This window comes from Pseudophryne corroboree, chromosome 1 (genome assembly GCF_028390025.1).
Source record: "Pseudophryne corroboree isolate aPseCor3 chromosome 1, aPseCor3.hap2, whole genome shotgun sequence".
NCBI lineage: Eukaryota > Metazoa > Chordata > Amphibia > Anura > Myobatrachidae > Pseudophryne > Pseudophryne corroboree.
In genome coordinates, this window is record NC_086444.1 from 777127317 (window position 1) to 777155211 (window position 27895).

The window sequence follows — 27895 nt, forward strand, 5'->3', positions numbered from 1 at the left end:
AAAATATGTTGCGTGGGTGAGGCCAGGAAGGCCCCACGAAAAAATTTCAATTAGGTCGATTTCTGCACTTCCTGAAAACAGGAGTGTCTATGAGCCTCAAATTGGGGTTACATTAAGGTTCAAGTTTCGGCCCTGTAGATTTTCTTCCAGAAAAAATTGGCTTCAGTTCCTGAAGTCCAGACGTTTGTCAAGGGAGTATTGCATATACAGCCCCTTGTGTGCCTCCAGTGGCACCGTGGGATCTCAACGTAGTGTTGGGATTCCTCAAATCATATTGGTTTGAACCGATCAAATCTGTGGATTTGAAATATCTCACATGGAAAGGGACCATGTTGTGGCCCTGGCCTCGGCCAGGCGATTGTCAGAATTGGGGGCTTTGTCTTAAAAAAAAAAAAAAAAAGCTCATATTTGTTTTTCCATTCGGACAGGGCAGAACTGCGGACTCGTCCCCAGTTTCTTCCTAAGGTGGTGTCAGCGTTTCGCCTGAAACAACATATTGTGGTGCCTGCGGCTACTAGGGACTTGGAGGACTCCAAGTTGCTAGACGTTGTCGGGGCCCTAAAAATAGATAGATATATATATATATATATATATATATATATCTATCTATCTATCTATCTATCTATTTATTTCCAGGACGGCTGGAGTCAGAAAGTCTGACTTGCTGTTTATATTGTATGCACCCCAAAAGATGGGTGCTCCTGCTTCTAAGCAGACTATTGCTCGTTGGATTTGTAGTACAATTCAGCTTGCACAGTCTGTGGCAGGCCTGCCACAGCCAAAATCTGTCAATGCCCATTCCACAAGGAAGGTGGGCTCATCTTGGGCGGATGCCCGAGGGGGTCTCGGCTTTAAAATTTTGCCGAGCAGCTACGTGGTCAGGGGGGAACACGTTTGTAAAATTCTACAAATTTGATACCCTGGCTGAGGAGGACCTGGAGTTCTCTCATTCGGTGCTGCAGAGTCACCCGCACTCTCCCGCCCGTTTGGGAGCTTTGGTATAATCCCCATGGTCCTGACGGAGTCCCCAGCATCCACTAGGACGTTAGAGAAAATAAGATTTTACTTACCGATAAATCTATTTCTCGTAGTCCGTAGTGGATGCTGGGCGCCCATCCCAAGTGCGGATTGTCTGCATTACTTGTACATAGTTATTGTTACAAAAATCGGGTTATTATTGTTGTGAGCCATCTTTTTTAGAGGCTACTTCATTGTTATCATACTGTTAACTGGGTTCAGATCACAAGTTGTACGGTGTGATTGGTGTGGCTGGTTTGGGTCTTACCCGGGATTCAAGATCCTTCCTTATTGTGTACGCTCGTCCGGGCACAGTACCTAACTGAGGCTTGGAGGAGGGTCATAGGGGGAGGAGCCAGTACACACCATGTGATCCTAAAAGCTTGCTTTTGTGCCCTGTCTCCTGCGGAGCCGCTATTCCCCATGGTCCTGACGGAGTCCCCAGCATCCACTACGGACTACGAGAAATAGATTTATCGGTAAGTAAAATCTTATTTTTTGGGTGCCTGAACAGATGCTTTATTGCACATTTAAGCTAATCACTACAGCAATTGTGACCTGAAATGTGTGCGCCCGCGGCTATTCGGACCCGTACAGAGCAACAATTGAATTGCTCTGTCAGGTGACCCCTAATTCTTGCGTTCACAAAGAAACGATTGAATCGCTCCTTTAGTGAGGCAAAACTATTTTTCTCTAACGTCCTAGAGGATGCTGGGGACTCCGTAAGGACCATGGGGATAGACGGACTCCGCAGGATACATGGGTACTTTAAGAAAGAATTTAGTTCCTGGTGTGCACTGGCTCCTCCCTCTATGCCCCTCCTCCAGACCTCAGTTTGATACTGTGCCCAGACGAGCTGGGTGCTTTTCAGTGAGCTCTCCTGAGTTTACTGATAGAAAGTATTTTGTTAGGTTTTTTTTTTCAGGGAGCTCTGCTGGGAACAGACTCCCTGCTTCGAGGGACTGAGGGGAGAGAAGCAGCCCTACTCTCTGAAGCTAGGTCCTGCTTCTTAGGCTATAAGGGAAAGAAGCCTGAGGTAACTTTTCCAGAGGGATTGGTATGCAGGATCTCACCTTCGCCGTCCCCCTCGCAGAGCCGCGCCGCCGTCCCCCTCGCAGAGCCGGAAGATAGAAGCCGGGTGAGTATGAGAAGAAAAGAAGACTTCACAGGCGGCAGAAGACTTCATGATCTTCACTAGAGGTAACGCACAGCACTGCAGCTGTGCGCCATTGCTCCACACACCTCACATACTCCGGTCACTGTAAGGGTGCAGGGGGGGGGGGGGGGGGGCGTCCTGGGCAGCATTTGGGACCTCATATTGGCAAAAAGAACACATATATACAGCTGGGCACTGTATATATGTATGAGCCCCCGCCAAAATTACAGTTTAAGCGGGACAGAAGCCCGCCGCCGAGGGGGCGGGGCTTCTCCCTCAGCACTCACCAGCGCCATTTTTTCTCCAGAGCACTGCTGAGAGGAAGCTCCCCGGGCTCTCCCCTGCTGATACACGGTAGAAGGGGGTTGAAAAGAGAGGGGGGGCACATAATTAGGCGCAAAAACTATAACATACAGCAGCTACCTGGTTAACATTAAGTTACTGTGTTATTCCTGGGATATTATAGCGCTGGGGTGTGTGCTGGCATACCCTCTCTCTGTCTCTCCAAAGGGCCTGGTGGGGAAACTGTCTTCAGAAAGGACATTCCCTGTGTGTGTGGTGTGTCGGTACGCTTGTGTCGACATGTCTGATGAGGAAGGCTATGTGGGAGAGGAGCGGGAGCAAATTAATGTGGTGTCTCCGCCGACACCTGATTGGATGGATATGTGGAAGGTTTTAAATGATAATGTTAATTCCTTGCATAAAAGATTGGACAAGGCTGATGCATTGGGGCAGTCAGGGTCTCAACCCATGCCTGACCCTATGTCGCAGGGACCGTCAGGGTCTCATAAGCGCCCACTATCCCAAATTGTTGACACAGATACCGACATGGATTCTGACTCCAGTGTCGATTACGATGATGCAAAGTTACAGCCAAAATTGGCTAAATCCCTTCGATTTATGATTATAAGGAGGTTTTGCACATCACAGAGGAAACCCCTGTCCCTAACACGAGGGTGTATATGTATAAGGGAAAGAAGCCTGAGGTAACTTTTCCCCCCTCACACGAACTGAATGAGTTATGTGAAAAAGCTTGGGAATCTCCAGATAAAAACTGCAGATTTCCAAACGGATTCTTATGGCGTATCCTTTCCCGCCAACGGATAGGTTACGATTGGAATCCTCCCCTAGGGTGGACAAAGCTTTAACACGCTTATACAAAAAGGTAGCCCTGCCGTCCCAGGATACGGCTACCCTCAAAGATGCTGCTGATCGCAAACAGGAGGTTACCCTGAAGTCCATTTATACACATTCGGGTACCTTACTAAGACCGGCGATTGCGTCGGCCTGGGTGTGTAGTGCTGTAGCGGCATGGACTGATACCTTATCTGAGGAATTGGATACCCTAGATAAGGATACTGTATTATTGACCCTGGGGCATATAAAAGACGCTGTCCTATATATGAGAGATGCTCAAAGAGACATTAGTCTACTGGGTTCTAGAATAAAAGCTATGTCGATTTCTGCCAGAAGGGTCCTGTGGACTCTGCAATGGACAGGTGATGTCGACTCAAAAAGGCATATGGAGGTTTTACCTTACAGGGGTGAGGAATTGTTCGGGGAAGGTCTCTCGGACCAGGTCTCCACAGCTAGAAAGTCAAATTTTTTGCCTTGTGTTCCCTCACAGCCTAAGAGAGCACCGCATTATCAAATGCAGTCCTTTCGTTCAGAAAGAAACAAGAAAGTCCGAGGTGCGTCCTTTCTTGCCAGAGGTAGGGGCAGAGGAAAGAAGCTGCACAACGCAGCTAGTTCCCAGGAACAGAAGTCCTCACCGGCCTCTACAAAATCCACCGCATGACGCTAGGGCTCCACTGGCGGAGCCGGGCCCTGTTGGGGCACGTCTTCGGAATTTCAGCCACATGTGGGTTCACTCCCAGGTTGATCCTTGGGCAATAGAAATTGTGTCTCAGGGTTACAAGCTGGAATTCGAAGAGGTGCCTCCTCGCCGTTATTTCAAATCGGCCCTACCATCTTCCCCCCAAGAGAGGGAAATAGTGTTGAACGCAATACAAAAATTGTATCTTCAGCAGGTGGTGGTCAAGGTTCCCCTCCTTCAACAGGGAAAGGGTTATTATTCGACCATGTTTGTAGTCCCGAAACCGGACGGTTCGGTCAGACCCATATTGAATTTAAAATCTCTGAACCTATACTTGAAAAGGTTCAAGATGGAATCGCTAAGAGCGGTCATCGCAAGCCTGGAAAGGGGGGGATTTTATGGTGTCACTGGACATAAAGGATGCGTACCTTCATGTCCCCATTTATCCACCTCATCAGGCGTACCTAAGATTTGAGGTACAGGATTGTCATTACCAATTTCAGACGTTGCCGTTTGGTCTCTCCACGGCCCCGAGAATATTCACCAAGGTAATGGCGGAAATGATGGTGCTCCTGCGGAAGCAAGGTGTCACAATTATCCCGTACTTGGACGATCTCCTCATAAAAGCGAGATCAAGAGAGCAGTTGCTGAACAGCGTATCTCTATCACTGAAAGTGTTACAGCAACACGGCTGGATTCTCAATATTCCAAAGTCGCAGTTGGTTCCTACGACTCGTCTACCCTTCTTGGGCATGATTCTGGACTCGGACCAGAAGAGGGTTTATCTCCCAATAGAGAAGGCCCAGGAACTCAAGAACCTATTGAAACCAAAACAGGTGTCAGTGCATCATTGCACTCGAGTCCTGGGAAAGATGGTGGCGGCATACGAGGCCATTCCCTTCGGCAGTTCCATGCGAGGACTTTCCAATGGGACCTACTGGACAAGTGGTCCGGGTCGCATCTTCAGATGCATCGGTTGATCACCCTGTCCCCCAGGGCCAGGGTGTCACTGCTGTGGTGGCTGCAGAGTGCTCACCTTCTCGAGGGCCACAGATTCGGCATTCAGGACTGGATCCTGGTGACCACGGACGCAAGCCTCCGAGGTTGGGGAGCAGTCACACAGGGAAGATATTTCCAGGGTCTTTGGTCAAGTCAAGAGACTTGTCTTCACATCAACATCCTGGAGCTAAGGGCCATATACAACGCCCTACGTCAAGCGGAGACCTTACTTCGCGACCGACCAGTTCTGATCCATTTAGACAACATCACCGCAGTGGCTCATGTAAACCGCCAAGGCGGCACAAGGAGCAGAGTGGCAATGGCGGAAGCCACCAGAATTCTTCGCTGGGCGGAGAATCATGTAAGCGCACTGTCAGCAGTGTTCATTCCGGGAGTGGACAACTGGGAAGCAGACTTCCTCAGCAGACACGACCTCCATCCGGGAGAGTGGGGACTTCATCCAGAAGTCTTCGCACAGATTGCGAGTCGGTGGGAACTGCCACAGATAGACATGATGGCGTCCCGCCTCAACAAAAAGCTACAGAGGTATTGCGCCAGGTCAAGAGACCCTCAGGCAGTAGCGATAGACGCCCTAGTGACACCGTGGGTGTTCCGGTCAGTCTATGTATTTCCTCCTCTTCCTCTCATACCAAAGGTGTTAGGATAGTAAGAAGAAAAGGAGTGCGAGCAATCCTCATTGTTCCAGATTGTCCAAGACGGACCTGGTATCCAGATCTGCAGGAACTGATCACAGAAGATCCGTGGCCTCTTCCTCTAAGACGGGACCTGTTGCAACAGGGACCCTGTCTGTTCCAAGACTTACCGCGGCTGCGTTTGACGGCATGGCGGTTGAACGCCGGATCCTAGCAGAAAAAGGCATTCCGGTTGAGGTTATCCCTACGCTGATAAAGGCTAGGAAGGAAGTAACCGCAAAACATTATCACCGTATATGGCGAAAATATGTTTCTTGGTGTGAGACCGAGAATGCTCCTACGGAAGAATTCCATCTGGGTCGTTTCCTTCACTTCCTACAAACTGGAGTGAATTTGGGCCTTAAATTAGGTTCTATTAAGGTCCAGATTTCGGCCCTATCCATTTTCTTTCAAAAAGAATTGGCTTCTCTCCCAGAAGTTCAGAATTTTGTAAAGGGAGTGCTGCATATTCAGCCTCCTTTTGTGCCTCCGGTGGCACCTTGGGATCTTAACGTGGTGTTAAGTTTCCTAAAGTCACACTGGTTTGAACCACTTAAAACGGTGGAGTTGAAATATCTCACGTGGAAGGTGGTCATGTTATTAGCCTTCGCTTCAGCTAGGCGAGTGTCTGAATTGGCGGCTTTATCACATAAAAGCCCCTATTTGGTTTTCCATATGGATAGAGCAGAATTGCTTTGAAAATTTACGTAGCCAGAACGGCTAGAGTCAGGAAAACTGAAGCGCTGTTTGTCCTGTATGCATCCAACAAGATTGGTGCCCCTGCTTCAAAGCAAACTATTGCTCGCTGGATTTGTAACACGATTCAGCAAGCGCATTCTACGGCTGGTTTGCCGTTACCAAAATCGGTCAAGGCCCATTCCACTAGGAAGGTGGGCTCTTCTTGGGCGGCTGCCCGGGGGGTCTCGGCACTACAGCTGTGTCGAGCTGCTACGTGGTCGGGTTCAAACACTTTTGCAAAATTCTACAAGTTTGATACCCTGGCTGAGGAGGACCTCATGTTTGCTCAATCGGTGCTGCAGATTCATCCACACTCTCCCGCCCGTTTGGGAGCTTTGGTTTAATCCCCATGGTCCTTACGGAGTCCCCAGCATCCTCTAGGACATTAGAGAAAATAAAATTTTACTTACCGGTAAATCTATTTCTCGTAGTCCGTAGAGGATGCTGGGCGCCCGTCCCAAGTGCGGACTTCATCTGCAATACTTGTATATAGTTATTGCTTCAATAAGGGTTATGTTATAGTTGCATCGGTATTGAACTGATGATATTTTGTTTTCATACTGTTAACTGGGTACTTATCACAAGTTATACGGTGTGATTGGTGTGGCTGGTATGAATCTTGCCCTTAGATTAACAAAATCCTTTCCTTGTACTGTCCATCTCATCTGGGCACAGTTTCTCTAACTGAGGTCTGGAGGAGGGGCATAGAGGGAGGAGCCAGTGCACACCAGGAACTAAATTCTTTCTTAAAGTGCCCATGTCTCCTGCGGAGCCCGTCTATCCCCATGGTCCTTACGGAGTCACCAGCATCCTCTACGGACTACGAGAAATAGATTTACCGGTAAGTAAAAACTTATTATTTTTTTTCGTTATTTTTGATACATGTATCTTATACGTCTGAGTAACTAAATATTCTATATTTATTCAGGTCGTACTCGCACATTCTAATTACAGAATGTGATCTATGCGTAAATAAATTTGGAATACTTTTTTGTGTAATTTTAGGCGCTTAGTTCCTTCATCGGTTCGGTGCAGTTTTCTGCCTGGGTTTACGAGCAGTTTTGAATATAGTTCAATGGCTATAGAAGGATGTAATAATGGAAACAATAGATTCAAATGTCTATATATACAGATGTGTCCTCAAATATCCAGCCTCAGTACACCATGCAGCGCGAGATGCCTGGCGTGAGTGATCCACTAGGTCCTGTGCAACTCTAACACGGCCATCCTTTTTTTTTTTTTTTGCCGAACGTGAATATTAGCAATGCAGCTCAACTAGGCCGCACGAGGAGACTGTGCTGAATAATTTTATATGACACTTGTATATTCTGTGTGACTCAGCCTGCATACAGGGCACATCAGAACTTGTATTGGGAAAAAAACTACATTGTAGTACTTTGTATGACGATTCAGAGACTCACTCGCAAAGTTTTACAAGTGTCATATGAATTAATTGGCACAGTCTCATCGTGCGCTTTGACTAAGATGCATTTTTAGCAAATAGACGCTCGGCGCTAGAAGATTCTCACACAACCTGACCTGACGAGGGGCTGTTTGGTGCGACTACAACAAAGATGTGTCAGTACATATCTGTACAAATTTGTATTTTACTTGTGTTTAGGTGCATGAAACCATTTTCTGCTGCTTTCTCCATATGATTTAAGTTAAATGCAGGTAGCACTTTGGAGTGTCCTTTAATGGCCACCTGACTACAGTTTACAGCTGCATGTCCATGAACCTTTAAATTGCATTTTTAAACAAAACAAATTCCAAGGTGTATAATACCTTACTTTGATAAAATAGTTTGCTCTGAGCAGTTCATGTGTTTAGGGCTATCTGATTTAAAATAATTTTCTCTAGCATCCATAAGGGTTATTGGGGGAAACTAGTACGATGTGGTGTAGACTGGTCCAAAGGAGCCGATGCACTTTAAATTTCTTCAACTGGATGTTGTGGCTCCTCCCCTCTATGCCTTCTCCCACGGGCAGTTTAGAGAAAGTGCCCTCAGGAGAGGATGCACACTCTGCAAGCTCCAGGGAGTTTTCTTCATTTTCTTTTAAAACTTTTTTATTTTTGGTATGCTGTCTAGGCAACAGCATACCTGCACCGTGGGAGTTAGGGGAGGGGGGCGGTCACCGGCCTTGCGAGGTGCAGAGCCGCTTCCCCGCTGCAGGACCACCATCCTGAGAGGTTGTTTGTTCAGTGAGGCACTGCGCCTTGGCTGTCACAGCCGCAACATGCCGCACACCCATAACGCTGCCTGAAGGTGACATCAGTGGTGAGTACAAACCGGGGGCCCCGCTAGGGTGGTCCCCCGGTTCAAAGTGCAGCTGACCACGGGTGCGGCGTATGAGGCCCTCCCTGGGTGGTCCCGCTAAGATCCCCAACCCCAGTGTAGAACTGGCACAACAGGGCTTGACTAGTACTTGTGTGATGTTTTAAGCTATTTTGGATACTTTGCCAGTATAGTCTATATATGTAACTCTGGCGCCATTGGAGGGGGCGGAGCTACCTCAGAGCGGGAGAAGCAGGCGTTTTGGCGCCTTCCTCTGCTTACTGCAGCCATATACAGCACACACAGCGCTTCCTGACTCCTCAGCCACGCTGGATATCTGGTACAAGGTGTAGCAAAGGGAGAGAGCTGCTTGTGTACACTATTCTGATCCTATATAGGACACAATTTATTAGTGTTTACTGTGTTTTAGGAGAGCTGACAGCCTCACTGGGGCAGTGCAGCTCAGGGTGTGCTGGTGTTCCTCTCTACCTCGGTCTTTCCTCTCACATACAGTAGGGCAGGCTTGCATTATCCACTGTCTGTGTGTATGTTGTTGGTGCTTACTGTGAACATGGGAAAACACAAACAGTGCAGTGTTTGTCACACCGGATTCTCTCCATTATCTACTGACTCTGTTTCCTGTGATAAATGCAGTCAATCTTCACAAGCCAGTGAAGGGGCTGTGGGAGAGGATTCAGCCCCACTGGTTAGGGTCTCTTAAGACAATGATGTCAGATATGTCATCCCCGCTCACTGCAAATGTACAGAAAACTCAGCTACTGCAACAAGGTGTTGCAGATTTAGCTGCTAGGGCAGATGCAAAGCCCCCCCTTTCTCATGCAGGTCTTCAGAAGCGTGGTTTACCTGCTATACTTTCTGATACAGATGATGTACAGGATGATGGGGATGACCTGGATCCCGTAAGTGGGGATCCAGATGCTGCTTAGGGTACTGAACCCCTCATTTTGGCTATAGAGGACGCTGCATCTCAGCAGTCATTTTTCTTTGTACAAAACAAGCCTTGTGTCACTTTCCCTGATTATCCAGAGTTAGATGACCTATTTAAGCAGGCCTGGAAACATCCAGACAAAAAATTCCAAATGTCCAGGAAGTTTTTGTGCACTTTCCCATTTGCTCCTGAAGGCAGAACATTTTGGGAAGAGCCCCCTGGGGTGGATGTATCTGTTTCTCGCCTGTCTAAAAAGGCGGTGCTGCCCAACCCAGGCTCCTTTAATATGAAGGACCCTGGGGATAGAAAGATAGAGACTACACTAAAGTCTATTTACACAGCAGCTGGTCTATCACAGAGACCGGTCTTTGTGGGTTGCTGGATGACCCATGCCATTCATTCCTGGGCCACTCAAAATCAGGGAGGCCTCTCCGGGAATATGCCTTTGGTTACTATGGTAACCCTAATAAAACACATTCAGGACACTACACGTGTACTTTGTGATTCGCTCAAGGAAATGGGGAACATTAATGCTAGGACTTCTGCCATGGCATTGTCAACGCGCAGGGCCTTGTGGTTGCATCAGTGGATTGCGAACGCAGACTCCAAACGTAGTGTGGAGTCACTTCCCTTTTCTGGGGAATGGCTCTTTGGGGTTGAATTGGATACCTGGATTTCCAAGGTTACAGCTGGGAAATCCACGTTTGTCCCCTTTGGGGCCCTGCCGGCGAGACGCTCTTACCCGGGGTCATCTGTCCAGTCCTTTCGTTCTCACAGATTTTGCTCTAAGGCCAGGGGTGCCTCCAATGCGGCTAGAGGCACCAGAGGTAAGTCAAGAAAACCTGCCAGCACCAGCTCTCGGGAACAGACCACCAGTTCTGCTTCCGCTAAGGCCTCAGCATGATGGTGTCCACCCAACCCGAGGTGGGAGCTCATCTGCGTCACTTTAGCCACGTCTGGGAGGCTTCCTACCAGGATGCCTGGGTCAGGGATCTCGTTTCTCACGGCTATAAGCTGGAGTTAGACAGTGCTGATCCCCTACTATTTTTCAAATCAAGCTTACCAGCTTTGGAGGATATGCAGGTTACGCTGCAGCAGGCCATCCAAAATTTGGTCCAATCCCCCGTCATTGTTCCAGTTCCAATATCACAACAAGGCAGGGGTTATTACTCCACCCTGCCCGTTTTGAATCTCAAGTCCTTCAATCCTTACCTGAAGGTGTTCAAGATGGAATCTTTGAGAGCAGTGATTGCGGGTCTGGAAGAACAGGAATTTATGGTTTCCTTGGACATCAAGGACGCTTACCTCCATAATCCGATTTGGCCGCCTCAGCAGGCGTACCTGAGGTTTTCCCTGCGGGACGATCACTACCAATTCCAGGCGCTGTCCTTCGGCCTGTCCACAGCTCCGAGGGTATTTACAAAGGTAATGGCGGAGATGATGTTACAGCTCCGGGTCCAGGGGGTCAATATTGTCCTTTACCTGGACGATCTTCTGATAAAAGCTAGATCCAGGGAGCTCTTGTTGCTCCATATCGACCGCAATGTCCAACTTCTGTCACACCATGGGTGGATCCTCAACTTACAGAAATCCCACCTGGAGCTGACTCAACGGCACCTGTTCCTGAGAATGTCATTGGATACGATGGCCCAGAGGGTGTTCCTACCAGAAGACAATGTCTTCTTCAGGAAATTGTCCGCATGGTGCTTCGGCCTATTTGAGTGTTCATACATCTTTGCATAAGATTATTGGACAAGATGGTCGCCTCATATACGGCAGGTTCCATGCCAGGACGTTTCAGTTGGATCTCCTGAACAAGTGGTCCGGATCACATCTACAGATGCATCAGATGATACGGCTGTCGCCTCAGGCCAGGATTTCCCTTTTGTAGTGGCTGCAGTACTCCAATCTCCTGGAGTGCCGGAGTTTCGGGATTCAGGATTGGACCCTCCTCACGACAGATGCATGTCTCAGAGGATGGGGAGCTGTCATCTAAGGGGTGCAGTTCCAGGGCCGGTGGTCAGCCCACAAAAGCCTCCTTCCAATCAACATTCTGGAACTTCGGGCAATCTACAATGCTCTGCTTCAGGCCTCTCTCTTACTCAGGGATCATGTGATCCAGGCACAGTCGGACAACGCCACAGCAGTGGCGTACATCAAGCAGGGAGGGACAAAAAACAGAGCCTGCATGCGAGAGGTGTCGAGAATACTCCTCTGGGCAGAAAGAAATGCAATAGCCCTGTCAGCAATCTTCATTCCGGGAGTGGACTACTGGGAAGCGGACTTCCTAAGTCATCACGATCTTCACCTGGGGGAGTTGGGTCTCCACCAGCAGGTGTTCCAACAGATCGTCCACCGGTGGCGCTACCCACAGATAGACATGATGGCTTCACATCTCAACAAGAAGCTTCACTGGTATTGCTCCCGAACCACGGACCCTCAGGTGAGGGCAGTGGATGCACTGACGTCGCCTTGGCCTTTCCGGCTGGTCTACCCGTTTCCTCCAATTCCATTGCTCCCAAGGGTGCTCAAACGCATCAGACATGGAGTCCATGAAGTTCTAATTGCCCTGGATTGTCCTCGGAGGGCATGGTACGCGGATCTTCTGGACATGTCCGTCGAAGACCCTTGGCCTCTACCACTGCGAAGCGACCTTCTTAATCAAGGACCGTTCGTCTACCCTGTACTTACGGCATTTACGTTTGACGGTATGGAGGTTGAGCGGAACATCCTAGCTCACAAGGGCCTTTCCAAAAAGGTTATTGCTACCATGGTTCAGGCCCGGAAGCCTGTGACATCAAAACACTATCATATCTGGAGGAGATATGTCTTTTTGTATGAGGAACGCAAGTATCCACCTGCAGAGTTCCACTTGGGACGTTTCTTACGTTTCCTGCAGGCTGGTGAGGATAAGGGCTTACGTATGGGTTCCATCAAGGTTCAGATTTCAGCTCTGTCCATTTTCTTCCAGAAGAAATTGAGTGTTGCCAGAAGTTCAGACCACCTTGCAAGGCGTTCTCCGCATACAACCTCAGTTTATGCTGCCTACGGCACCCTGGGATTTGGATGTGGCGGTGAAATTTCTACAGTCCTCCTGGTTCGAACCTCTGGTGACATGAGAGGATAAGTACCTCACGTGGAAGACGGTGATGTTGCTGGCCCTGGCTTATGCAAGACGTGTTTCTGAATTGGGGGCCTTATCGTGTAAAAGTCCCTACTTGGTCTTTTACGAGGACATAGCGGAGCTCCGGACTAGACAGCAGTTCCTGCCAAAGGTTGTCTACGCATTTCACTTGAATCAGCTAATTGTGATTCCGTCCAGTTCTGGTGTTTCTGCTCCTCCGGAAGCATTGGATGCTGTGTGAGCCTTGAAGAGCTATGTCAAGAGAATGGTTCGGATCAGAAAGACGTATTATTTGTTTGTGCTCTATGATGCACACAAAAAGGGTTGTCCTGCTTCAAAGCAGTCCATTGCTCGTTGGATTCGGCTTACTATTCAACAAGCCTATGTGTCAGCAGCCTTACCTGTTCCTATGTCTTTCAAGGCCCACTCTACGCGGTCTGTGGGTTCTTCCAAGGCGGCTGCCCATGGAGTCTCGGCCTTACAACTTTGCCGAGCTGCTACCTGGTTTTGTAAAGTTCTACAAGTTTGATACCCTGGCCAAAGAGGATACCCAGTTTGGGCAGGCGGTGCTGCAGCAGTCTCCGCACGTTCCCGTCTGTTCTGGAAACTTTGGGACGTCCCCATCATACTAGTTTCCCCCAATATGCCTTATGGATGCTAGAGAAAATAGGATTTTAAATATCTACTGGTAAATCCTTTTCTCGTGGTCCATAAGAGATATTGGGCGCCCACCTCAGTGCGGAGACTTTTCTGCAGGTTCTCGTTTTGTGGTTACCTGTTCTTTTGTGGTACCTTTTGTTACCAGCTGTTGCTGGTCGTTCTATGTTAGTGGTGCGCTGGTCTGTAAAGCTCACCACTCTTTGTTATCATATTTCCATCTCTCATATGTCCTTTCTCCTTTGGGCATGTTTTTACCTATAACTGCCTGTAGGAGGGGGCATAGAGGGGAGAAGCCAGCACACCCAGTTGAAGAAATTTAAAGTGCACTGGCTCCTTTGGACCCCATATATACCCCATCATACTAGTTTCCTCCAATATCCCTTATGGACTATGAGAAAAGGATTTACTGTTAGGTATTTAAAATCCTATTTTCTGCAGCGGGGTACACTGATATTCCACAGGGAATAACATCGGGGTGTAGAGTTGGATCTTGATCGGAGGCACCAACAGGCTAAAGCTTTGACTGTTCACAGGATGCACTGCACCGCCTCCGCTATAGCTCCGCCTCCAGGCACTGGAGGTCAGTTTGTAAGTTGGTGCCTGCAGTGCAGGCAGCTAACAGGTGGGGCTGCACTAGGCAGTCCTGAAAAGAGCTTTTTTTTTTAGAAGACTTCAAGGGCCGCAGCACTTTATATATCATTATGACATACTGTGCTGCGGTTCCATCACCTCCCCCAGCAGCGCTGCATATTCCCGCGGCCTGTATCCCGGGTACTTGGAGCGGAGGCGCACCGGACCTCAGGCACACACCGATGACGCTCTCCTGGATCGCGTGGCTGCACATCAGGGAGAAGGTAAGAGGGTCCCCCAGGTGGGACCCGCCAAATTGCGATCCGGTCCCAGGTGACGGACCGCATCACTGGCGTGGACACTGTACTGCACAGGGACCCCACTATATCCACCAGGGCAGGGGAGCACAGGTGGGATTTAGTAAAATCCGTTTATTATAGGCTCCATAGTACCTGGTGGTGAAGTCCAACATAGGGGATAAGGCGCTGACCTGTAGCCCCTCCCCCAGCTCCGGGCTCCATCTACTGCTGGTGTTCCCGCCCCGGAGCTGCATTTCTCTCTCCCTCACTCCCTGACTGAGAATTTGGCGCCATCTTCACTACTAGCTGGGCTGATCTTCGGGACTGCAGGACTCTGTCTCCTCTGTAAAGCCGCCTGTCTCATCAGCGCTGTGCTTTTACAGACACTTAAATATTCTACATGTCATCTTAGACAGCGTTAGTTAAGAACAAGTGTACTGCTATCTGAATATTTAGTACAAGTATTCTGTGATATACATCCAGTATCTACTGTGCATTGTTATATCTATACTCATACATAGTAATATGTAAATTACTAGTCCAGTGCAGTTTTATTGGTTATATGTAATAACTTCTGCATTGTACATGTGACTGTTACTGGAGCTGCTGTGTGGATTCCATTCTTGTGTATCACACTGCTCGCTATCACTATATTCTGTACCCTGGGAGGCTAGGTGCGTCAAGGTCTCATATTTATAGTACTACACAGGATATACTATTTTGTATTTTTCTCAGTGTGTTTCAGTCACCTTATACTGCTCAAATTCTCTGTGTGTGCTCTGTATTTACTGTCGCACAACTCGGGGTTATTTGCGGGTGTTATATTTGTCTGGCTATATTGTACTGTTATGCTCTAAGGCTACATTTCCTATAATGTCTGCTACACAGGGCGGGAAATCCGCGGCCACTCCTGCATCAGGCAGTGCTTGCACCACGGATTTACCTGAGGGAGAACTTTTAGCTACTGGTTCAGGCAGTAGGTGTCATACATCTCCTGGCCAGCCTGCAGCACCGGTGGCCGCTCAGGAACCACCCTGGGAAGCTTTTTCCAATATGCTATCTACACTGGTATCGCGTCTCACGCCCCCTGTGGGCCCTTCTGTGCCAATACAGCCACATATTGTCCCTGTGGTGAACCCGCCATGGGCGGGTTCACTATCTACTCAGGTGCAAAAATGATATCAGTCTTTGATTGCTCCACTTGCGCCTCGAAAGGGGCTAAGGCGTCCTCTAAGCGGGCCATTTCTTCCTCCCAATCCACTTATATTTCAGATAATTCTTCTGATGAAGATGGGGAATATACTGATCTGTCATACACTGATACTGTTGCTTCTGATGAGGATTCTATAACTCAGGTTGATGTTCCTGACCTAGTGGAGGCTACTAAGCTGATTCTCCAAATGGAGGATGACGCTGAACCTACTTCTACGTCTAAGAAACCTGATAAATTCAAACGTCAGAAGGTTGCTAAGGTAGTCTTACCACACTCTGACAATTTAATTGACATACGTCAGGAATCCTGGGCGTCTCTAGGAAATACGTTTTCCCTGTCCAAGAAGATGCTAGCTCGTTACCCTATCCCTGCGGAGTTGAGTAACAAATGGGAGACTCCACCTCCGGTGGACTCTCATGTCTTATTGTGTCCTCGATTCTGCCTGTGGAGGGTTGCCTGAAGTCTATTTACACTCTTAACGGTGCTAAGCATAGACCCACTAAGGAACTGAAGCTTGGGTTCAGGCAATTGAAGATGAGCTACCTTAGGATTTTTCTGTCAGTGCCAGACAATATCTGTCTTACATTACCACAGCCTCCCATTATATACAGGAGGCGGCCTCTAACGCAGGAGTAATGGCGGCCAAGGCATCTACTACGTCTATCCTGGCTCGTCAAATTATGTGGTTGAGGTCCTGGAAGGTGGACCTGGACTCCAAAAAGACCTTGGAGGTGCTCCCTTTTAAGGGAGACATCCTATTTGGGGAGGATCTGAACAAGATCGTAACTGACTTAGCTATGGCCAAGACTGCGTGTCTCCCAAATACTAATCCTGCTCTGAAGGCTAAAATCATCGTTCCTTTCGAACTCCAGGGAAGGCAAAGGGTCAAGCGTATCAGCGACAGGCTCGTGCTTCCAAGACCACTAAGCCTAAATCTAAACAATCCTGGGGCACCCATCAGCTTGCTTCCAAACAAGACAAGCCTGCTGCATGATGGGGTGGGCCTTTCCCTGTGGGACCCCAGGGTGGGAGGCCGACTCCTGCAGTTTGACCAGGCCTGGTTACAGACCACTTTGTATGCTTGGGTGCGGGAAGTTGTCTCTCACGGGTACGCAATCTCTTTTAAGAGACGTCCCCATCGCCAGTATTGCACAACGGTTATCCCTGCGGATCCGTTAAAAGCGCAAGCTCTACACTTGGTTGTACAATCCCTCCTGGACACAGAAGTGGTAATGCCGGTACCTCTGTCCCAGAGAGGCAGGGGTTACTATTCGACCCTGTTTCTAGTTCCGAAGCCAAATGGGTCCTTCTGGCCTATTCTCAATCTCAAGTCATTGAACAAATCTGTGAGAGTGTCCAAATTCCGTATGAAAACTCTGTGCTCTATTGTACTGGATATGGAATCCGAAGATTATATGGTATCCCTGGACATACAGATGCTTACCTGCATATTCCTATTGCCATATCGCATAAGCAGTATCTGCGGTTTGCTATTGGCAACCTACATTACCAATTCCAGGCCCTGCCTTTTGGATTGACTACGGCCCCTCGTATATTTACCAAGGTAATGGCCCTGATGACTGCTCATCTCCGTCATCAGGGAATCGGAATCCTGCCGTATCTGGACGACTTGCTGATTCTGGCGTACTCCCAAGAGGTCCTCCTCAGTCAGCTGGAGATGTCAGTCCAATTCCTACAATTCCATGGGTGGCTCATCAATTGGAAGAAGTCCTTGCTGGTCCCTGCTCGGAACATGGTGCACCTGGGGGCGCTGCTGGACACACACAGCCAAAGACTTTTTCTGTCTCTGGAGAAGGTACTTAAACTTTAGGACAAGATCAGATACTTCCTTTCTCACCTGAGATTGTCGATACACTCGGAGATTCAAGTACTAGGCCTTATGGTGTTGGCTTTCGACATGGTAGAGTACGAACAATTGAATTCCCGCCTTCTGCAGAGGATAATCCTTTCCAAGTGAGAAGGCCTGCCTCATCGGATCAGGTCTCAAACGATCTCCTTGACTCTGGAGGTTCGTCTGTCACTGAGCTGGTGGCTACAGGACCAACAGTTGAGCAGGGGCCCTCCCTTCTGGATCTCCAACTGGGTCCTCCTGACAACGAACACCAGTCTACGAGGTTGGGGCACGGTGTTTGAGCAACACTCTCTCTCCAGGGTCGGTGGACCAGGGAGGAGTCTCTCCTCCCGATAAACATTCTGAAATTGCGGGCAGTGTTCAATGCGTTGACACTGGCTCTGCCTCTGGTACAGAACAGGCCTGTTCAAGTACAATCAGACAACGCTACCACAATGTCGTATATAAATCATCAAGGCGGCACTCGAAGCCGCATGGCAGTGATGGAAGTGTCAAAAATCCTCCAATGGGCAGAACGCCATCTGTCAGCTATATCGGCATTGTTCATTCCGGGAGTTCTCAACTGGGAAGCGGACTTCCTAAGTCGTCAGGACGTGCACGCCGGAGAGTGGAGTCTTCATCCAGAAGTCTTTCAACTCTTAGTGGACAAGTGGGGCCTCCCAGATGTAGACCTGATGGCGTCTCGACTAGTGATGAGCGGATTCGTTTTTACTCTGTTCTCAAAACGGCATCTCATTGGCTATCCAAAACACGTGACATCCGTGAGCCAATAAGATGCCATTTTGAGAACCGAGTTAAACCGAATCCGCTCATCACTAGTCTTGACACAATCACAAGGTTCCGGTCTTCGGATCAAGGACAAGGGATCCTCAAGCAGTGTTCGTGGATGCACTGGCAATTCCATGGAACTTTCAGCTGCCATACTTGTTCCCTCCTGTGTCACTCCTGCCCAGGGTAATACGGAAGTTCAAGCAAGGAGGAGGAATACTACTTTTAGTCACTCCAGCGTGGCCCAGGCAGCATTGGTTCTCCGTTCTGCACGGTCTCTCGATAGAGCATCCTCTTCTACTTCCTCAACGCCCAGACATCCTCGTTCAGGGCCCTTGTGTCTACCCGGACCTGGCCAGACTGGCTTTGATGGCGTGGCTCTTGAAGCATCACTCCTGAGGGCAAAGGATTCTCAGAGGCGGTCATTCAAACTGTGTTGAAAGTCCGTAAAGTCTCGGATTTGTTACAGGGTCTGGAATTCTTACTTCACCTGGTGTGCTGCTAAGATTATGATGCGTATATTTTCAAAACTTCCATACTTTTGGCATTTCTACAACAAGGCCTAGACTTGGGCCTTCATCTGGCCTCCCTCAAGGTCCATATATCTGCCTTGTCGGTGTGGTTTCAGAGAAAAATTGCATCTTTTCCTGACATTCACAATTTCACTCAGGGTGTTCTACGGATTCAGCCTCCCTATGTCCCTCCTGTGGCTCCGTGGGATCTGTCTGTTGTTCTGAATGCCCTACAAGAGTCTCCATTTGAACCTCTTGAGTCTGTGGACCTTACATGCCTTACGCTTAAGTAGTGTTCATTCTAGCACCTTTCAAAATCCGTGCAGTTCCTCTTTCCTGCCTGGGGTGTCGCTCTCTGCTGTGGTGCTTCTCAGCACACTCTGATCTGTTACCCAGTGCTTTGATACAGGCCTTTGTGTGCTGAGAAGCACCAGAGCAGAGAGCTACACCTCAGGCAGGAAAGAGGAACTGCACAGGATTTGAAAGGTGCAGGGTGCTAGAATGAACACTATTAAGTTTATTATGTTTCTGTTGGCTATTTCCTCTGCTAGGAGGGTGTCGGACTTAGGCGCTTTGTCCAGTCATCCACCCTTTCTGATTTTTCACCGTGACCGGGCAGTTCTTCGAACTCGCCCAGGTTATTTGCCTAAGGTGGTATCATCTTATCACCTTAACCAGGAGATTGTGGTTCCGGCCTTCATCTCTTCTGGTTTGTCCTCCAAAGAAAGGTCTTTGGATGTGGTACGGGCCCTCCGTATTTATGTGGAAAGGACTGCCTCTATCAGGAGGTCAGATTCCCTTTTTGTACTTTTTGGTTTTCACAAACGTGGCTGACCTGCGAATAAGCAAACCTTGGCCGGATGGATTAGAATGGTGATTGCACAAGCCTATGCGCAGGCTGGGCTCCCAGCTCTTTCTGCTATCAAAGCCTATTCTACTCTGTCTGTTGGACCTTCTTGGGCGGGCCGCCGTGGCGCATCCGCAGAACAATTGTGCAAAGCGGCTACGTGGTCCTCAGTGAACACGTTCATCAGGTTCTATGCCTTTGATACTTCCGCCTCCCAGGATGCTTCCTTTGGACTCCGGGTTCTTGTGCCCGCTACAGTGTGTCCCCTCCCATGAGAAACTGCTTTAGGACATCCCCGATGTTATTCCATGTGGAATACCAGTGTACCCCGCTGCAGAAAAGGAGATTTATGGTAGACTTACCATTGTTAAATCTTTCTGCGAGGTAAACTGGATTCCACAGGGCGTCCACCCTGACGCACTTAGCTTCTTTGGGTTTGTATAGCATTAGCCGCTAGTCCCTTCTCCTGTCGTGAGAATCTGGTTCTATGTGACTAACATCTACCGTCTCTTACTTGCTACTGCATTGGACTGATTAACAAAACTGATCTCCAGTGCTTGGAGGCGGGGCTATAGAGGCGGCGGTGCAGTGCATCCTGGAAACAGTCAAAGCTTTAGCCTGTTGGTGCCTCAGATCAAGATCCAAATCTACACCCCAATGTTATTCCCTGTGGAATCCAGTGTACCTCGCATAAAGAGATTTAACAATGGTAAATCTACCATAAATCTCCTTATTTCCTTCAATCAAAACCTGATCTTTCCATTAAGTGTTCAAAACTGCTGACTATTTCATATTATTATTTTTTTTTAAGAAAACAAGGCTGTGGGAGTGATGAAGCCAGGACATGTGTTTACAATTGAACCGATGATCTGTGAAGGTGAGATGTCACAATTAGGTTTTTGATTTTCAAACTGTATACCTTTGGTTATTTTATTTATTTAAAAAAAAAAACTTCTTACTAAAGAATACTGCTTTGGAAGAATATAGAAACACAATGTATAATATGTGAGCAGAAGATGGTTGACTTGACCTTTGTTTTTATTAATTAAAATAAAATTGTGATCACTGATAAATTGCGTTGATCTGAAATGTTATTATGGAAAGCTATTTCATTGACGTACCATTTTAATAATTTGACCATATATTTTATCCTTATAGGATTTAAAGCACCTTACATTTCATTTTGAAAAGCACATGATCATAAATAAACCTATAAAGGATTAAGAGTACAGAAAAAAGTGAAGCATTTTGGTTTAGAAAAGAGATATCAATAGTGTGTTCTTGAAGAGGTCTAGCATGAGAGTTCCAGCCACAAATGAAGTATGGGAGCTTTCCTAGGTACTGTTAGTAGTCCTTTGACGTGAGCATGTAGACATATAGGTAAGTGAAAGCTAAGTACATAGAACCCTGATTATGTAGGGTTTGAATGTCAAAATTTGAGACTTCTCTTTGGAAAAAACTCTACCTAGTGAGTTTTCAGGGAGTCCTAGTTCATAGTCCAGTTCTACAGAAATGGGTGCTAGGACTAAAAGCCAGGGCTGTGGAGTCGGTCATTTCCAATGAAAAACTTTTAATATTATATAAAAGTGATAACCTTAACACATGCACAAATGCCAATCTCATCATTCCCCATTTCCCAGGCACTCCTGCAGATTCGTCTCTGAACACATGAGACTGATCATTATCTTGCAGAAAATAAACCCTAAATTGCAGGTGAAAGCAAATAGGTGGTGTTAAGAAAGACAAAAAAAAAAATCCTGAAGAACAACATGGCAGTGTATGTTCTCTGTTCTGAACGAAACAAGAAAAATAACTAAATTTCTTTTTCATCCACTAGGGGTCACTGGAGTACTCTTGGGATATGGATGGCTTAGCAGAAACAAAGGCACTGAATATTTAAATTTAGAACTCTCCACCCCTCCATATCCCCGAGTACCTCAGTGTAGTACCTCCAGTGTTTTTTCTGTGCTCACAGCACTAACGAGGCTTGTGTGGAGTTCCCACACTTTGTGGAAGATTTTATTAATTTTTCATTTTTACTTTTACATTTTACTTTTTTCACTTAGCACATCCCTTCCCAGTTTCTGGAAAAACATGGGTCCGGGATAGTGCCGCTGCATGGACAGCGCATGGCGTGTCGGTCCTCACAAAGAGCACCCTCACAGCCACAGGCAGCCCACTGTCTCCTGCAACAGCTGGACGGAGCTTACAAATAGAAGCCCCGTCGCAGCCATGACCGGAAGAGCTCGGTGTTTACAGTTAGAAGCCCGTCGCAGGCCTCCCTACAACAAGGTATGCTGGGGAAACGGGGCGGTCAGCGCAGGCTGCCGTCCCGCTGTGTGGGGGTCAGTGTTGTAATGCCGCCGCTCATACAGCCGCCCGCCCCAGCCGCTCCGTCCGGCCGCCCCAGCCGCTCCGTCCGGCCGCCCCAGCCGCTCCGTCCGGCCGCCCCAGCCGCTCCGTCAGTGCTGTATTGGTGCCAGCGCTGAGAGGGGGAGAACCGCCGCAGCTCGGCTAGCGATGCCGGAAGCCGCTACGCGCCGCTCCGGCCAGCCGACCTCCGCTGCTCGGCAAGAAGTGTCCCTCGCCTCCCTGCAAAGACTTCCCGGCGCTCCCCGCTGAGACACAGTGCTACAGGGAGTACAGGGGAAGGGGGGGGGGGGAATCTGGCTGTTTACAGCGCGGCTACAAGGGAATGTAAAGGGCTGCCATACCTATATAAACAGCAGGCAGAGTTAATGTATAATAGGCTATTGAGCCTATATTAATACTGGAGGCATGTATTGTAAACTGCCTGTGATTTTCACTGTGTAATAGACTATTGAGCCTATATTAACACTAGAGCATGTATTGTGGCCTGCCTGTGATTATCACTGTATAATAGGCTATTGAGCCTATATTAACACTGTAGCAATTGTAAACTGTCCTGTGATTATCAGTGTAAGCATGGCATGGGGGCCATTTTAACCATGCTTCCTGCTTCTTCCAGTTTGTAATTCCAGAACATTCCTGCCCTACATCTCTACTCCACCGGAGGCGCAGGGGTGTTAGTGGGAATTTTGGTTCAGGTTTCACATAGGCTGGCCATGTGAACTGCATTTCGGCCATAAATAGATAGATATATATTACACACCTTAAGTAATAATTTTACTGAGTCGTGCAAGTGTCTGTCCTTTGGCTATTGTGTTGTCTGTCTGCATAAGGAGTAAGGCTCCAGCACAGACTAAAAATACTTTTAAACAATGTCTGGACATAAATCTACCACATGTTCAGTATGTTTTGTAGGTTTCCACTCCGGAAGCCGGTTCATTCCCAGATCCTATGTTAAGCATTGGCAATTCAAATTGACTCCGCTCGACAGGAGTGGTAAGATCGGAGTCTCGGAAGTGACTCCGCCAGCTTGAACGGAGGAGTCTCAGCCTTTCCAAAGGTCCAACTTCACTTTGGATACCAGGGGGTTAATTTAACTGGTCTTATAATTTAAACATTTTCTTCTATGTTGCAGTCTGACAATTCTATTTCAAACCTCACAGCGCTAAATACGAGTGAGGAGGGCACATTAGACAGTCAGATAGTGCGGGTTTTGACAACCATACATTGCTAATGACCAGTGAGTTAGTCTCTGAAATTTACAGAGACTAAGGAGCCTCTAACATCTAATCCGTCGTATTTACTAAACGACAGATCTTCAATGGGTTTCTTATTTAGGATATCTTACTAAGATTTAAGGCTATTTACCCGTTTCCACACAGTGACATCTAAATTGGAGAATCCGCCATTGGTGAATTCGTCTGTGTCAAACCTTATAAAGACCCAAGATACATTTGGGTCACTAGGGCGCTCTGTGTATGGAAACAATGACGATCACGTTATACTTATCGTTAATAAGAAGCTACTGAGTATCTCTGTACAGCGTCTGCTGCCGCCTGTTACCTCGCTTCTCGTTTTTCATCGTCGCTAGTTTCAGCACGACAAGGCCAGAAGTTGTTTGGTCCTAAATTTGACAAATGCATATTTCAGGGAAAAGTCTAGCCATTGCCTCCTCCGGTATCAAGACGGAAATACTCTGGTCCGGCGTTTAAAGCCTTTAGACTTCAGTCTTTTCAAGGCTGTGGTACAAAAACAGTCACGCCTTGTAACGCCAGGGCGCTAAAGTCACAACAAGCCAGTGGCTTGACGGGCTCTCAGCCCATCTCGAATTTTCAATTGTGGTAGCGCCTTTACACGTTACATTTGCCGGGTTTCCAGCCATCCACTCATGGATGTATCCGCTATTTAGGGTTAAAAGACAGGACTGCCTCTGTCGGACGAAATAAGGCGTTTTGGCAGGTTGCCATTCAGTCTCTGCTGGTTTCAGCAGTTTTTAATTCCAGGCCTGGTACACCAACAAAGTCAGGGTTATTATTCCCGTCTGTTTGTGGTACCGAAGCCGGAGGGCTCCGTCGCAGTCTCAATCAGCAAGTCACTTACTACAGATTGAAAATGGATGTTCTGCGGTTAGTATGTGCATATTTGGAGCGACAAGATTGCATGATTGCGCTTGATCTCCAGGATGCGTACTTACACATTCCGTTTTGGTCACCTCATCACAGGTTCTTGCGTTTTGCAATACGCCACAACCATTAACCGTTTCAGGTTCTACCATTTGGCCTCTTGTCAGCGCCTCGGGTATTCACCAAAGTGATGTTTGTGATGATAGCTCATCTCAGATCTCTGGCAGTGACAATCGTTCCATACTTAGACGATCTGCTCATAAGAGCTCCGTCTCAACAGATGCTCCTCCGACTTGCGCTGCTAACGTACACCACGGTTGCAGTGTCAAGTTCAAAAACAATCGCATCTAATTCCGTCTCAACGACTTCAATTCCTAGGTATGTTTCCAGATACGGTAAATGAAAGAATTTACCTACACCAGAAAGAACAGATTATACGCCATCTGGTACAATTAGTACTCAAGCCACGCACACTATCGGTACATTTGTGTATTCGCCTATTAGGAACAATGATGGGCTTTCGAAGTGCTTCAGTTCGGAGGTTTTCACTCGCGTCCATTTCAACAGCAGTAGTCGCCCTCACATAGGCAGATTTCCCACAGGGAAGCGAGGGTGTCTCTACTCTGGGCGAGAGTCTCAGAGGTTGGGGAGTTGTAGTTTAAAATGGTCAGCGACAGGGTTTCTAAACGGATCACGACAGATTGCTGTCTATAAATGTCCTGGAACTCCGTGCAATTTACATTGCAGTACATGCTTCGCTCTCAGACTGTCCAAGTGCAGTCAGACAACGCGACGGCAGTCGCATACACAACAACCAGGGAGGAACGAGAAGCTGCATGGCAATGCGGGAAGTAGCTCGAATCCTCGATTGCCCAGAATACCACAAGGTGATATTGTCGACTGGGTTCATTCCGGGAGTGGACATCTGCTAGACAGATGATCTCAGCCGTCGGGATTTTCATCCAGGAGACTGGGCATTAAATCCAGAGGTGTTTCACATGTTGGTCCACAGGTGGGGTTACCCTCAGGTGGACATGATGCCATCTCGCCACAATTACAAACGCCCAGTATGTGTCCAGAACGATCTGTCCCAAGAGCAGTGGCGGTGGATGCTCTCACAATCGCGTGGCCGTACAGCCTTGTGTATCTGTTTCCACCGTTTTCCGCTGCTCTCTCCGTTGCTAAAACGGATCATAAGAGAGTCCGTCACAGTCATACTAGTGATATCTCATGGGTCTCGGAGAGTTTGGTTCTCGAATCTCCGAGGACTACTCGCAGACGATCCTTGGCCGCTCATACTACGTCCAACCCGTTACAACAGGGGCCGTTCTTTTACCCCTATTTAGCGCGGCTGCGGTTGACAGGGTGGTTGTTGAGACCGCCCTCTTAAGAAGAGAGGGCATTACAGTATCGGTTATACCAACCATGTTACGAGCTAGGAAGCCGGTTACGGCAGCTCATTATTACAGAATTTGGCGTGCCTATATAGGTTGGTGTGAAGCTCGGAAGTTTCCGACATCATCTTTCAAGTTACCCGTATTCTGTTATTTTTACAGACGGGGTTGGATGGAGGACTGCGTTTATCTACACTGAAGGTGCAGGTATCTGTGTTGTCAATTTATTTTCAAAGACGATTGGCTCTATTGCCGTCGGTACACACCTTTCTGCATGGTGTCCTCAGAGTACAGCCTCCATTTATCCCACCTACAGCGCCATGGGACTTGAATCTGGGTTCAGATTTCTTACAGTCTTCATATTTTGAACCCTTACAGCAAGTGGATATTAAGTTTCTCACTTGGAAAACGTTTTTCAAATTTGGGTGCCTTGTCATGCAAGCCACCGTATTTGGTGTTTCCTGATGACAAAGCAGAACTTCGGACGAATCCCGATTTCTTACCAAAGCTAGTGTCATTTTTTCACATCAATCAACCAATAGTGGTTCCTGTGTTGACAGCACATTCTAGAATTCTGAATGTGGTACGCGCATTACGCGTTTATATGTTCCGAACGTCTACGGTTCGTAATGCGGATACGTTGTTTGTTCTCTATGATGCTGCCAAGTGGGGTGGGTCAGCTTCTCAGCAGACCTTATCCAGATGGATAAAACGGACTATACGTCAGGCTTACCTTAAGGCTAGGTTACAGTCGCCTACATCAGTAATAGCTCATCCCACAGGTTCTGTGGGAATGTCATGGCCAGCTGGTCGTGGAGCTTCTACGACGCAGCTTGACCGTGCGGCTACATGGTCTTCAGTGCACACGTTTGTGCGCTTTTACAAGTTTGATACGTTTGCGGCATCAGCATCTAGCTTTGGCCGCCTAGTGTTACAGGTGTCAAACAGCTCTCCCGCCCACGGGGGAAGCTTTGGTACGTCCCAAGAGTACTCCAGTGACCCCTAGTGGATGAAAAAGAAAATAGGATTTTGGTACTTACCAGGTAAATCCTTTTCTTTGAATCCATAGGGGGCACTGGACGCCCACCCAGAGCAGTTTTACCTGGGTTGTATTAAGCTCAGGGGATCTTATGGTAACACATTTTCACCGACTGGTTCAAATTATAAGGTTCTATCGGTTATGGGGTCAACTGTTTCGTTGTCAGTAACGTTATGTGTCAACTTTGTTGTTGTCCGTTAGGTTATAGGAATTCTCCATTGTCAACCTCTCTATAGTTCCTGTTCGGCTCAGTAAAAAACACTGAGGTACTACACTGAGGTACTCAGGGATATGGAGGGGTGGAGAGTTCTAAATTTAAATATTCAGTGCCTTTATTTTTGCTAAGCCGTCCATATCCCAAGAGTACTCCAGTGCCCCCTATAGATTCAAAGAAAAGGGTTACCTGGTAAGTACCAAAATCCTATTTTCTTTGAGAATGAGAGGATTATCAACATTGTAGTGGATACAGAGCAGTGAAGTTATTTATTGGATTTATTTAATGACCCTGCTGTCAAATACGCTACAGCAGTTAAGTAATCACATACATGTTGGCAGATGTGATCACTGTACATTTTTTCAGAGGAATTAAATTATTCCTGTCAACATTTTAAGGACCATGAGGGGTAGGGGGAACTCGTTTTGTGCTAAGTTTAGTGAGGTAAAAAAACATGGGCGCGAGGTACGCATATTTCTCTAGCATCCATAAGAGATATTGGGGAGACTTAGTACGATGGGGTATAGACGGGGTCCAAAAGGAGCCAGTGCTCATTAAATTTCTTCACTGGGTGTGCTGGCTCCGCCCCTCTATGCCCCCTCCCACAGGCAGTTTAGAAAAAAGTGCCCACAGGAGAATGCACACTCTGCAAGCTCCAGAGAGTTTTCTTCATTTTCTTTTAAAACTTGTATTATTTTTGGTATGCTGTCTAGGCGTTTAAAAATAAGAAAAACCGCGCTGTTACCGGGATTTTTTTTGTGTCTGAGCAGCCCTGAGCAAGAAAAAATAGATACTAAAAATATGTTTAAGAACAAGGCGCTTGTGACAATGTATAAATGTGTTGCAACAATTAATTGTTGCAATGCTGTAGTGCAATACCTGTAATAAAAAGGAGTTAGCAAATGTTTACAGCCCCTTTTGGATTTTTTGTTATTGGTCCTGCCGGATTTATGTGTTGCCGGCTCTTAGCTCCGTTAAAGTCTCTGTGCAGGGTGGAAGGAAATTCCTATCTGTCCCTATGCTACCCACCTTGTACTTGGTACAAGGTGGGTAGCATAGGGACAGATAGGAATTTCCTTCCACCCTGCACAGAGACTTTAACGGACAAGGTGGGTAGCATAGGGACAGATAGGAATTTCCTTCCACCCTGCACAGAGACTTTAACGGAGCTAAGAGCCGGCAACTCATAAATCCGGCAGGACCAATAACAAAAAATCCAAAAGGGGCTGTAAACATTTGCTAACTCC

The 27895-nt window shown here is 47.6% G+C and overlaps 1 protein-coding gene across 2 annotated transcripts in view; it reads left to right on the plus strand.

Moving 5' to 3' along the window:
- Nucleotides 1-27895, plus strand: part of METAP1 (methionyl aminopeptidase 1) — a 126809-nt gene that overhangs the window by 73381 nt on the left and 25533 nt on the right. For both annotated transcript variants that reach the window (XM_063917742.1, XM_063917752.1), the window contains exon 10: nucleotides 20320-20385. In XM_063917742.1, the coding sequence (XP_063773812.1) occupies nucleotides 20320-20385 (66 nt within the window). The remainder of the gene's footprint in view (nucleotides 1-20319; nucleotides 20386-27895) is intronic.